The sequence below is a fragment of the Notechis scutatus genome, chromosome 3 (genome assembly GCF_049901735.1).
Source record: "Notechis scutatus isolate UNSWTSFEM ecotype Mainland chromosome 3, rNotScu1.2, whole genome shotgun sequence".
In the NCBI taxonomy this organism is placed as follows: domain Eukaryota; kingdom Metazoa; phylum Chordata; class Lepidosauria; order Squamata; family Elapidae; genus Notechis; species Notechis scutatus.
This window is the reverse complement of record NC_142011.1, coordinates 37,555,107-37,569,236: the sequence shown is the minus strand read 5'-3', so window position 1 is coordinate 37,569,236 and position 14,130 is coordinate 37,555,107. Positions and strand designations below refer to the sequence as shown.

Here is a 14,130-nt window from a genome sequence, read left to right as displayed (position 1 = left end):
CTTGTACCTGGTATTTTTTTGGCTAAACCCCCCCAAAAATAGGCAATGTGATTTGGTTTTTTTAATCTTTTTCTCCCTTTGGCTCTAATTGTAGATGGAGGAGAACAAAATTCTTACATAATTATCCCTCAATCCCTTGTCCAAAAGTTCTTCTTCCACTTATCCCATCCCCATAAAGCTGATTTTAAATATTGTCAAGATAGTTTCGTTATGCCTCAGGGGAAACTAGGTTACTTTTTCATTAAATTTGTTGTTCTGTGTTAAAGAAAATTATGATCCTACCCAAATTGATTAAGATCAAGAGTTTGAGGTGTTGGAAAGGGGAGTTATTACTAATTACTGTATATAGTAGTTACTATATACAGTAATTCTCCTTCTCAGTTTAACTTCTTCAGAGAGTGGTTATTGTAGAAATAAAATGAAGGAGAATTTCTGTGTAAGTTTCCTTAAGCTAAAAGTCCCAATGGGTAGTGCAACAAAACTAGAAATGCTTGAGTGTACAGATTTGGTTCTCCTTTTTTATTTTGTATGAAATGTCAATTAGTACCCTCACAGGTGTCACAGGTGTCAAACTCGCCACATCACATTGCTGTCACATAACATTTTTTCCATTCGCAGAGCTGGAGTGGGCATGGCTTATGCATGAGAGACATCTGGCCTATGGGCCTCCAGTTTGACATCCCTGTTCTAGATGATAAGATTTGTAGTACATGGTAATGAGACTGGCCCTCAAAGGAAGCCTTGTAATGTTTTGTCCTGGATTGCCGGATGAGCAAGACTTTTTCTAACAAAAGATGACACCAGCACCATTTGAAGATGTGCTGATGCTGCATTGACTTTGCAATAAACAAAATGTTACAGGAATTTTGTTCCAGCAACTATAATAATTCAGCGTACGGAACCTGTGTGGTAATGCCATCCACTGGTAACATCTGGAATTACATTTACTTCGTTCTTTACAATGCATATCAATTCGAAATGAACTTTGCAAAGGAAACCAGACTTTGGATCTGAATGTTTTTTAGGATAACAGATAATCAGAGTTGGAAGGGACCTTGTAGGTCATCTAGTCCAACCCCCCGCCCAAGCGGGAGACCCTACACCATTTCTGACAAATGGCAGTCCAATCCCTTCTTGAAGGTCTCAACTGAGGGCAAGCTGTTCCATTGGTTGATTGTTCTCCCTGTCAGAAAGTTTCTCCTTATTTCCAGGTTAAATCTCTCCTTGTTCAGTTTCCATCCATTATTCCTTGTTTGGCCTACAGGCGCTTTAGAAAATAGCTTGACCCCTTCCTCCCTGTGGCAGCCCCTCAAATATTGGAAGACTGCTATCATGTCTCCCCTGGTCCTTCTCTTTACTAGACTAGCCATACCCAGTTCCTGGTAGACACTATTTGGTATTTGGAGAAGCTGCTATGGCTGCTCTTGCAAATTGGCTGCAGAAGAAGGCTAGCCCATTCACAAGCTGGCTGCCACAGGTATATAACTAGTTGCTTAACTACAATTTAGGGGGGAAAGATTATTTTGGAGGAGCAATACTGAATTTCAGGATTTAATGACCATGGTCTAAGTTTCCAGGCATTTCATCAGCAACCATGGCTGGCATCTTCAAAGGCAATCATAGACAACAAGCAACTGTTTGTCTACTATTGACCTCACCCCTTTCCTAAGAGGTCTGTAGGGGGCGTGCATAAGCGCACCAACGTGCCTACCCTCCCTGTCCTATTGTTTCTTTTTATTTTTCTTATATGTATCCATTTCATGTATTCATAACTATGTTTATACTTATACCTATTATCTTGTAAACGATTGACAAATCAAATAAATAAATAAAAACTGAATAGGGACTGACTGGGCTGCTGTCTTTAAAACCAAGTGACCTGAAAACAAGCCAAACTGGTTTGTTTTCGGTGCAAGCTGGTAAAGGCTAATCTCAGACTGGTTCTTTGTTTGTGCCCAATCCTAACCGGTAATTTTGGTGCTGTTGGATCCTGATTGTTCATGCTGGCTTCTGACTGGTCCTCTTGTTGTAGCAGACCAGCCACAGATGCCAGTAAAACATCAGGAAATTCTATTGTCAAGTCCACAGTCACAGAGAAGCAGGATAACTACATATTTTATTTGATAGCTCTATCTACTTGATAGGCCTGTCCACTTAATATACTGTATATTCTAGACCATATTATTCAGGTGGGAAAAATCTTAATGGGCCAGACAATATTGTGTATGACTTGGCAGAAATATTGTTTCTTATATGTCTAATAGAAATGCCAACTGCAGCATGAAGTATAGAGCTAAACCAAACCCTCTGATTTTACTAAACTGCTATGAGAACTGGCGATGTGGAACTAACAATGGATTACATACGGGCCATGAACCTCCACCACAATTAAACTTCATATCACTCCATCCACCCTCATTTGGAAAATCCAAAGAAGCACAGAATCTGCATATTTGTTCTTGATGCTACTCATTTTGTTTTTCTTTAATGGAATACAGAGAAAGTATAGTCACCTATTCCAAGCTGTATTTCATGGAACAGGTTGAAATATTTTCTTGCTGAACAGAGCAGGCACTAAAGCCTCTGTAGCTACAGTCTGGGCTGCATTTCAGTCCGTAAGCGATGTCATCTCCTGAGCAAAGATCTGATCTGAGATGATGTCAGACAAAGCACCAGCTTTCTTTCTGCATTTCAAATGCCATCAACTCAGAATCGCCATCTTTTCTGTAGGGCAGAGATGGTACCGTACTGACAAATTGTGACAATAATCATTGTGTGGACATGTGCTAGCAAGAAGGCAAGTGTTCCTGTTGGCCTGATGGCATGAATCAGGATGTGGTGGCATGAATTGCAGTACAGGTAGTCCTAAACTTATGACCAATAGGTTTTGCCCAAAATCAAGCCCAAAATGTATATTGCTAAGCAAGACAGTTGTTGAGTGAGTTTTGCCTTGTTTTACAACTTTTTTTTTTGCTATGGTTGTTAAATGAATCACTGCAGTTGTTATGTTACTAACACAGTTGTTAAGTGAATCTGGCTTCCCCATTGCTTGTCAGAAGATTGCAAAAAGGGATCACATAACCCTGGGACACTGCAACTGTCATAAATACATGCCAGTTGCCAAGCATCTGAATTTTGATCACATGATCACAGGGATGCTACAACAGTCATAAGTGTAAAAAATGGTCATAAGTCACCTTTTTCAGTGTCGTTATAACTTCTAAATGAATGTAAGTCAAAGACTACCTGTAATAAAATCTTCCATGTTACTCAAAATTGCTGTGGGGCAGTAGATAATGCAGAAAAATGGTGAGACAAAGGAAGCACCAAGAAAAAAAAAAGTGATGCACTTAGGCTCTATGGAAGGGCTGTTCATTTTTCTGTAAAAGAAATATGACCTGAAATAGATAGAAAATGCAGAATAATAGTTAATTACATTACAGGACTCTAGGGAAAACATCTACAATAGCACATCTGGGCTAAAAAAAAAACACCACATGCTGTCATAGTCAAACTATGACTATGGTAAATAAGGACTGAAGTTAAATAACAAAAATAAAAAAGATATCCATGGTTGAAATTAAGAGTTAGGAACCATGAGCAATATTCATAATATAGAGCGCTAGTTTCTGCAGTGGATCTAGCAATTCAATTTTCTACAAGCCTCTGTTATTGCTAGTTTTGTTGTGCTATGCTATAACTGTTACACCATAAAATACATGAATGCACATTAATTGAGACATCAGAATAAATAGCTGCAACCAGATTGTACAGCAATGCAGAAAGCAATGAACATGCAAGATGCATGCAATCTTTAATCATTTGAAACCAGCAAGGACCAGACAGTAGGAAAGCAGTCAGAAATTAACAAAAGGTATGTTTTTTTAATTACCCCATATGTAATGCTTCACTGTATCTTCCCAAGAATAAACTGACTTGTATTTTTATTATACCATTCCACAAAATCAGCTATTCACATTTAAGTCATTGGATAAATTAGAAAAGGTCAGCATTACAATCAGGCTTAAATTTGTAAAGTTACAACTTTCCCTTGTCCAAACCAATGAACAATTATTTAGCCTTGTAGTGAACACTAAGGAGCTTGCCAATAGATAGTTGTACTCTGCAAAAAAAGAAAGAGAAGATTTGCAAGGGCTGACTTCTCCATTTTGTATATCTCTAAGGAAAGGTGCATAGCAGTGAACTGCATTTCTAATTTTGCGATTAGAAATTACAGTAGATTATTTGGGGAAATGGCTAGAGTTAGGACTAGAAATAAAAAAAAATATTACTTTGCCCTATTAGATTTGGTTGAGATTTGGCTCATTGTTTCTAGCATTACATAAACAAGAGTACAACTTTATGCCCAAGACAAAGTAAATATTTCACAAAGTAAATATTTGTATGCTGTTGTCTCTGACATTTGGCCATTATGCCATAATTGGAATGCCCATAACTGAACTAGCAAGTCAAAGTTCTAATGGGTCATTCATGCTCAGATGGCATGATAGTATCCCTCTTATTTCTAAAGTTCTGAGATTATCATTCTTTTTAAATTAAGTACAAAACCACAATGCACCTAATAGAAAATCCAATATGAGATAAATAAATTAAAGTCTTCTTCAAGTAACTCTGATTCATAATGACTTCAGGGAAACATTCCTATAGTATTATTGGCATCAACAGAGAAGTAATTTGCCACTGTTTTTTGGGATGATTTGTTTTTTATTTTCAAGTCTGGCCTGTGTTAGTATTTCTTGGTGACTTCCCAAGTGTGATTCTGCTTAGATTTTTAAGTCCAACCAATCTCACTCAGTTGCTGCCTGGGCATAAAATATTTTGTCCAAAGAACTACTTCAGATAAGTAGATAAGGTTGATTAGTGCCTAATGTTTTATACTGAATTGGTCATTAAAGCAGTTGTATCCAAGATCTTGACATTGGAAATATTAATCAGGCACCATAACCCCTTTGAGTTTGGGATCTTTAACAATGCTGATAAAATATTTTAAAAGGAGGCCGTTGGGCAAAAAGGTATATACTTCTCATTGTCCGGTTGGTGATTTGGCAGCATCAAACATCTTCTTCCTGCCTTCCATTCCTGACATGGCCTCCACATTCTTACGCCAGTCACTAACTTCTACTGGGCGTTCCTGTGAAGGAAACCAAGAAGTTAATCCTTATTTGAGGAGGAACTTAAAACAAAGGGCTAATTTGTACAAGTACAGGTGAAGATATATACTCTGCATATGCCATATGAAGAGAAAGGTGGGGAATATATTATATGGGTCTCAGTAAGGTCATGTGGCTAAACATTTATAAACATAGCTAATATAGGAAGGTTCCATAAGGGTATATTGTACTGGCAAGTTTCCTGGCATACATTAGTATATGCAGAAAATAGAATCTAGACAGCTTAAGCACCAATAAACTCTTCAACAAGCACCCCACATTAAAATTGTTATTTTAAAAAAAGCAGTCTTTTTTAGGGAGAAAAGATGAATATACTAACCAAGATTTAAAGGAGAGAATCAAAGCATCTTCTAATTTAAATCTAAACTCTACTGTTTAATCACTGGAATATATGCCTGTGTCCAAGCTAGCTCTGTCTGGAATTTACCACATGCTAACATTTTTCAGATCTGAGTGACTGTGTAATAAAGAAAAAGGGCTAGATCATTAAACCTGTTATTTTCTTCATCAACAGCCTTGCAAACTGGCTGTGTGCATTTCCTTAGTATGAAATATTCTCTATTAATTGTTGATGTTGGAAAGGCATGGACAGATTCACATATACAGGTCTAAGCACTGACTTTTCATTCAAGGAAATCAGTATAATAAATAGAAACTATTGATCTCTGGTAGTTGAATTACGTTATTCATGACGGGCTGCTGAAAATGTTTTCTGTGTATTGAGTGACTAGTATCCCAGAATGGTATTTGCAAACTTTCATGTCATCACTTGCTCCTATGCGTAGCTCACAATGTTTGGTAAAACCTATCTGTAGGTCTGATTACTCTTTGTTTAATTCACTTGATAGCACAGTACAGTATTTCTTAATTTTTGGCTTGTTTGAATTTTTTATTGTCATCTTTAAGAGTTATAGGTATTACAGTGGACCATATGCTTTTTTTAAATTTTTTCATCAAGTACCAAATTCAGTTGTTTCTTATCTACAAATGTCCATTACAGGTAATCCTTGATTTATGACCACAGCTGGAATCAGAATTTCAATTGCTAAACAAGGTGATTGTTATGTGAGTCATGCCTGGCTTTACAACTTTTTTCATGGTCATTAAATGAATCACTGCAGTTGTTAAATAAATTATGTAGCCATTAAGTGAATCTGGCTTCCTCCATTGACTTTGCTGGCTGACAAAGTTGCAAATGGTGATCATATGACTCAGGGATGCAGAATTATTGTAAATATATGCCACTTGCCAAGCACCCCAATTTTGATCACATAACTGTGGGGATGCTGTGATGGTCATAAGTGCAAGGATTGGTCAGTGCCATTGTAACTTTGAGTAGTCATTAAACAACTGGTTGTAAATTGAGGACTACTTGTAATACCAAGAAAATTCCAGTCTAGAAGATGCAATAAAATACAGTGTTTTTCTTCCATGCTGAAATCCTGGCTGCTATTAGCAGTGCGTAGAGAATTGCAAATCATATGGATAAACTTAACAATTTTACTTTAATGAGTGGGCTCTCCAACCATTTTCACAATCCTCATCCTTCATGGGAGAAGCTGTCTTAATTTTAGTTCCTGTTCTATAGCACATTCTATAATCCTCAATCTAAGAATGTTCATTTACAACCTATTAAAGGTAGGGAACATCTATTTATTTCTTTATGATTAAATTTATATGTCACCCATCTCGCTATCAGGAGGCTCTGTGGAAAAACATTAATCAAGCAAAAACCTAAGAACATGTTTCTTCACGGCGACATCAAAGAAACACAAATACACGGGACACTGGGAAGACGTGATATACAATACAGTATGTGGGATTTCCAGCCACCAACCTTTTCTGTATCCTCTTTCTTGACAGACTTGAGGTTGGCTCTCAGGTCCATGGATACTTTGTGCTTCGAGCCAAGCAGAGCTCTAAGCATGGCATCTGCGGATACGCGGACACGGCGCAAGGGAGGACGCTTGAATTTTCCCCTAAGGTCAAGCACCTTCAATTTCAAGTCTTTAATCTGCAGAAGAGGCAATAGAGGTGGTCATATATCCTAAGAGGTCTCAGGAGAAAAAAAAGCTTTGCTCTTTCCCAGGAAAAAGGTAGTGCAAGTCCAGCCCGCTTGCTAAGTTACAAGAAGAAATGCTTTGAAAGGTTTCTTGCACTAAAAGGCATTCTGCATTCTGTGTTAGGCATGCTAGCTGCCTTGAGTTATTTATGAAAAAGGTAGAATATAAATAATATAAATAAATATTTGGTAGCCTCTGAAAAACTGCCACAGGAGCCTTGATTTATAAATCTCAGTTCCCTTGCTTTCAGTTTGCACACATTTTATTCATTCCACTGATAAAGGGAAAATTAGCATCTCTACTAAAGCAAGAAAACATATAAGGTTATACAGAACATTGGCCTGGAATAATAATCCAGTGCTTTTATGGAAGATCCTGGAGATGTTCAATGTTGCTATTTACAATTTAACACAAGGAAATGCTCCATTCTGGCTATCATATGCCAGCAGTCAGAAACAAAGGTCCAGAATCCAGTTTAGAAAAAAATGAATAAATTAATTCATGATCTTTAAGATTGCCATAAAGTTATTACCCTATCTGTATCGAACATTTTCTTATGGACAATGATATTTTACTGTTTTTTGTATTAATATATTCTTTTTATCTGAGAATTTAAATAAGAACTATTCTCCATCTTCTTACCTCCCGTGTGTTATGGTTACACTTTGCCTCAATGTCATATCTCTCTTCATCCACAATGTCTACCTTCTCATGAAGCTCCCTGCACAGATCCTGTGTAATTTAAAAGAGGAAAATGTTACAGGATATTTTCTCTAAGCCTCGGATCAGGTTATTTCTAACTGATATTTCACTGGGATCAGATACATTGGTTAGGTATTGTTCCAATACTAGGCATTGTCGGTCCCGATATTCTTTTGATCAGGACTTCAGAACTGAAAAGATCTTACATCAGCAGCATTTGATATCAGATATTTGTGGTAGCCATCCTCTTCAGTGACCTCAAAAGACTCCACGGATACTGTAGATATATTACATTCTTCATGGATGATCAAACTCTAAAAGTAACTTTACTCTTTGTGGCAATTTAGGACACATTTAATACATACATACATACATACATACATACATACATACATACATACATACAGTATTACAAAGCTGTGCAGAACCTACAGATTATATTCAGAAAGAAAAACGTAACATTGAAGTATTAAGCACCATTGTTTCTTACAACCTAAAAATAATGAAATGGTGGGAAAGCATGACATTTGGGAAAGTCATGAGAGCCAATCTGGTGGAAGCTACCCATAATCATCTGGGGGTTTACTTTAAATAAGACAGCCATCTGTGTGATTCAAGTTTAAAAATTTCTATTTCAGTTGTGGTATGTAAACATTTTAATAAATCAGTCTAAATATGGAAATAATGCAGATGTCACAATAATATATATCCTCTTTTAACTCTTGCTTTAGTACTGCTATTGCATGATAGCACAGAAGTGGCTACACTATTTTGCCCTACTAATATGAGAATCTTGAGATTGTGGTGATGATAAATCTATCAAATGTTAGTCAAACATTCTTATTTATCTAATCTTCAAAGTGACATTTTTGGATAATTTTCTCCCAAATAGTTTTTTGATGCATCTGGGCCAATCACTCTCCTTGCGTCCAGCTGACCCCACAAGGTGGTTGTTGTGAGAAAAATTGGAGGAAGAAAGAGCATTATGTATGTTTGCCACCTTTATTTATATGTATAAATTTATAAAAATATAATAAAGGTAGGATTTTAAAAAACATTTAAAAACCCTGATGATATATGTATTATTCTACCTTCTGGGAAGGGAAAAGATGGCATTGAACTGGAGTTCCAAATTAAACTTTCTAATACAGCTCCTTAGAATTCTGTCTAACTCAACATGTCCACTTAGGCATCCACTCCATTCCCTAAACCAAGAATGTACCTGGAGTTGGGAGTAAGAAAGCCCACTAGTATGCAAAGATGTTATCCTTTCTGCCAAATATCTCTCCTTCTCTCCTTGTTTGTCCACTTGTTCTTGTTCCCATTCTTCTTTGGCTTTAGCCAGCATCAAACTCTAGAAAAAAAAATTAGAGAAACATTTGAAAGATAACTTTGTACCTTTTTCACTATGGATCTGAAATATCAGCTGGTTTATGAAGAACTCCTGTGTATAATGCACAAGGCAGAAGCCTTCATCCAGTTCTCCAACCTTCTGCCTCCAAATGAGCAGCAGATAAGGTTGTCCCAAATTTACATAGAATAATTTGTTCTGTACAGTTCCATGCAAGAGTATCTCGCTTTAATTAACGCATGATAACTTGCATCTTCATGACTCACCTTTAGAAGGAGTTTGCGTGAAGCTGAGATCTTGGGCTTCCTCTAAAGAACAAAAATAAATGAAATCAAGGGCACCATTTCAACAACACAGTGATAATCATATATTCATACAAGCAAATGTTAAGAAAAACAAATCCGGGAACTGTACTTACCTCTCTACAGAAATTCATTTGGGAGAAGGAAGAAAGAGGGGAAAAAGGTGGAAAGAACAGAATCAATATATGAAATGTAATACTCTATTCAAGATACTGAAAATATGAGTGAGTGAGAACATTTTATCAGGTTAAACTCCATAATGATTCTGTCTGCCTTTTAAGGTAGACCAGACTTGAATTCCAAAGTTATTAATACTAAAACTATTTTTATTATAGGGCTAAGTAACAAATATGAATGTGCCTCCCATCCTCCCTTACTTTATGTCAGAGTCACGTGAATCATGAGATGGGTGACAAATAAATATAATTGATAAACAAAATATTAAATAGGACTGGGTGCAGTCAAATCTAGCATTTTTTCTCAAATTCCATTCCTGCTTTGGCTGAGGCTTTCCCTCCTGTCCTTTAAGATTATTCTTCCATCCTATTGCAGATCTGTATTGATCAGGATGGATTTCCTATCTGGTGTTGTCTTATTAGCTGTACTATTATGATGAACTGCAGTGGCGCAGTGGTTAGTGTGCAGTACTGCAAGTTACTTCTGCTGACTGCTGGCTGGTTGGCTGCAATTTGGCAGTTCGAATGTCACCAGGTTCAAGATTGGCTCAGCCTTCCATCCTTCCAAGGTGGGTAAAATGAGGACTCAGATTGTTGGGGGCAATATGCTGACTTTGTAAACTGCTTAGAGAGGGCTGTAAAGCACTGTGAAGGGGTATATAAGTCTAAGTGCTATTGCTATAGCTATTAGCCTTGTTAAAATCTCTCCTTAAAAATCATAAGCCTCTGTTACTAATAATCACAATGATCTCATTCTGCTACAGTTCTTTAACTTAGCCATCCTGAAACATGTGCTCTCCTCATGTCTTGAATTACAATTTTTGAAATCCAAGGCAAGATAGTCGATAATTCTACAGATCCAAAACATCTGGAGAGCAGCAGGATAACAAAGTTTGCCCTAACCTTCTAACCTAACCATGTAATCCAATTACATGGGCTAAGAAAAGAGGCTCCATTCAGACAATATCTTTTCTCTGTTTACTAAAAAAAATACATTTCCTGGGTTTGCATAATACAGTCAAACACACAAGATGCTCATTTAAAATTAAGCAAGCTCAGTATTTCAGGGAAATGAGGCTGCTAGTTTTGTAATGTATTTGTTAAGAATGGTGGGTGAACGCAACCAGAATCTGACTAAAAATGTTGTTTAAGATTTCAGTACAATTTTATGTATCTGTCACTGCTGCATATTCCTATAGGACTTTCCATAAAACGGAAACATTTATATAATACTGAAGCTTAGACTCAGACAATAAGAATTATTTTCACACTTATTACATCTACAAGTGGATTCATATTTGAATAATTGACTGGTGAGTTGCCAGATTTTGAGAATGGGGTAATTACATTCCTTAAACAAAAGTATAGCTATCCCCAGGTAAAAAAATATTCTTATCAACTCCTCAGCCTAATCATTTATGGAATGCATTGCTGCATTGCAAAATCATTGAGGTTTTTTTTTCTGCCATCTAGTGATTGTTTTGCAGAACTGTTTTATAAACCTAACTAAAATGTTTTTAACCTCAAAATGATCCGGTCTGCCTGTAAATATTGGTAATAATCAACAGAATTCAGCATCTATTTTCAGCCAGTAATGTTTATTGGAATGTTGGTGGATGATTTATAATTTCATCACCAATATTCAGTGTTAAACTAAACTGTTTGGAAAAAATTTCTTTCCACTTTAGCTTTTTTATAACAAAATCTTTGTGCACTGCTGAGAAATATGTATTTGAAAATTCACCACTTTTAATTTTCATATGTAAAGCTTGCCAAAAGCAAAAGCCATCAAGAATAAATGAATGAGTTTCTAATTTAGAGATCTTTTTTCATTTAAAAGTTAAATCTGAATGTCAAATTTCTCATATCAATACTAAACCTAGAAGTTGCTACATGTGTAAACATTAGTTCAAGAGCTATTGTTTATACAAGGAACCATGTTAAAATTGTCCTACAATCACCAGTTTGGAAGAAAATCCCATTTAACTTAAAAGGAACTAACTTTTGAGTAGATATTCACACTTGGTATAAGATTTAAACTGTATCCAAGAAATGACCTGGATCTTGGAAAACAGCAGCTCTTTATCAAGTTCTGTTCTCAACGTGTAGGCAGAGAGTGAGATGGAGGAAAGGTGGGGAAACCTATATTGCAATGTTAAGTATCTCATTTATCTATTTCACATAGAAGGTAAATGGAGGACAACACAGTTTGAGATTTTTCCACAGCAAACTCATAGCAAGCCTAGTTCTATTCAGAGTATCGTATCTCATAATGCACTTATTATGAGGTCAAATTCAGAAGATGGATCTGAACCATGTGTGAATGAAAAATATCTCAGCCAATGGAGAAAATAGAATATTTACTCACATTTCAGGCATTGTGGAAACAAATGTTGTGCCTACAAATCACAATAAAGCAATGTGTTACAAGGAATGAAACAATCCCAGCATTTAAAAATGAATGCAAACAATGATGCATAATATAAGCAGCCCCCGTTTATTCTTTGCTATATTTGTTTTATATTTCTTTATCCCAAGATTCCAAGAGGTTAGAAAAGTGAGGCTGAATAATAGTATTTCCCAGCAAGGATACCTTGATATGTTTTTCTCCCCAGGGAGAGGATGGCAACTCTAATGGAGTGGTAAATTCCAGCTAAAAATAATTCTTATGACAATGAACAGCAATGGGTTATTTTATTGTTATTCCTGGATAAAATCAAATATGTTTAAAATAAAAAAGATGATCCATAATACATTGAAGTGCAGTTATGTGAACCATTCTGTGTATGCATCTACAATATAATAACTGCAAATATTTCCATTCCCAACTTATGGATATTCTCTGTGTGGATTCACTTAGAAATAAAGCCACTGAATCTCATATATATAGACTTGGAAGTAGGTTATAACCAGTGGTGGGCTGCTGCATGGTTGCGCAGGTTTGGGTGAACCCTTAGTTGTGATCACCAGAGAACCGGATGTGAACGTAAGTGCAGCTCACCTCTTGGTTATAACTTCAGGCAATAGCTCTGAACACAAAGTGTAGAAAAGCCAAAGTGAATTCCATGGTTTTACTTCTGAGGAACAAGCACAGGACTGGACACAGGAAAATAAGTAGAGCTTAACTCTCAGATAGATCCCCCAATGATGAGACAGCTCCGAAGCCAAGTCCCACCCCTGTGATGAGAAGTGACAGAAGAATGGAAGGAAAAGAATCCCATGGCTACTTATTGCCACTGCTGCCTTACTCACAGGAGGAAACATAAGCAGGCTCTAAGAGTTGCTTCTGATCTCCTCAGTCCTCAAAGTATTTCTCCTTCTCTATCGACTTCTTGCTTTCAAACCTTGCCTTCAAGACCCTTCTGAACATCGTTTTTTTTGAGGGGGGAGGCAGTAGGCTTAACATCTTTGAACTGCAAAAATATCTTTGCTACCATCCAACAATAGCGAGCATTTCCCACATCTCCTGGCTAACTAGATTTTTGCCTCCTGGCTATGATCACTGTACCTCACACAATGAAATTTGTTAAAGGGGTGGGGCAAGGGGGTAGGGGATGAGCGACAAGGAGACCCCAAGTGTCTGCCTTCTCTGCCTGCCCTATCCTTATTGTACTATCTTCTCTGTTGCCAGTCTTGTGTTATGGCTACAGAAAGTACTGGGCAATATTAAAGCCCTCAAATGTAGAGACCTCGGACACTAGCCTCCAGACTCCTGGAGCCTGAATCCCCGAAGACTCCACAGTAATGATTGGGATATTTATCAAGAGATTTAAAAATAATACTTGTCTCAAACACAGTAAGATACTATTACATTGTAAAGTGCTTAGATGGCTTTTTTTCAAGCTCTGTACAGACATTTGTCATTTGAATAATTTGATAAATAGATCTCATCCTATGGTTTCTGCCTTCAAATCCTATCTCCAGCAAAGAGCCTTAAATCAAAGTTAAATAGTGTGATTTTCTTATATTTTCAATACAATTCATTCATATTAGCTTCAAATATTTCAGCATTTTCCAATAACAAATGTAAAAGCTGAAAACTATATCTATAATTCAAAATAGACGTTTTCATTTTTAACAGATGCAAATTTCTCAGTTGTATATAGATTATTTTGCAGGCCATCATTGGAAATTTCTTTTCTACGATGCTTATGTCAAGTATATGAAATCTAAAAAATGATTCTAAACAGAGTATTCTTATTCTTTAAAAGTAGGGTTTTTATTTTTTATGTGTGCTACCGAAAACATTCAGAAATTTGTCAGATCCTACAATATTTCTGCTTAGGTAAATTACCTTGGAGCTTAGTTTTCCTTAATCTGCTTGGGAAAATAGTACATTTGTTT

The 14,130-nt window shown here is 36.5% G+C and overlaps 1 protein-coding gene and 1 long non-coding RNA gene across 9 annotated transcripts in view; one reads left to right on the top strand and one right to left on the bottom strand.

Annotated features, from left to right (window-relative positions):
• Positions 1-430: 430 nt before the first annotated feature.
• Positions 431-3,125, top strand: LOC148131148 (uncharacterized). Its single transcript, XR_015749093.1, has 2 exons — positions 431-818; positions 876-3,125. It is a non-coding gene; the product is annotated as an uncharacterized LOC148131148 (long non-coding RNA).
• Positions 2,453-14,130, bottom strand: part of TNNI1 (troponin I1, slow skeletal type) — a 48,697-nt gene continuing 37,019 nt past the window's right edge. For 4 of the 8 annotated variants that reach the window (XM_087962450.1, XM_087962447.1, XM_087962448.1 and 1 more), the window contains exons 3-9: positions 12,151-12,185; positions 9,575-9,616; positions 9,180-9,311; positions 7,898-7,987; positions 7,030-7,206; positions 5,042-5,152; positions 2,453-3,398 (exon numbers count right to left, since the gene is read on the bottom strand). In XM_087962450.1, the coding sequence (XP_087818576.1) occupies positions 5,045-5,152; positions 7,030-7,206; positions 7,898-7,987; positions 9,180-9,305 (501 nt within the window). In that variant the 5' untranslated portion in view covers positions 9,306-9,311; positions 9,575-9,616; positions 12,151-12,185 and the 3' untranslated portion in view covers positions 2,453-3,398; positions 5,042-5,044. Of the gene's footprint in view, positions 3,399-5,041; positions 5,153-7,029; positions 7,207-7,897; positions 7,988-9,179; positions 9,312-9,574; positions 9,617-12,150; positions 12,186-12,787; positions 12,960-14,130 lie in introns of those variants that run through there. The other 4 variants (XM_087962452.1, XM_087962451.1, XM_087962453.1 and 1 more) reach the window with 3 other exon arrangements.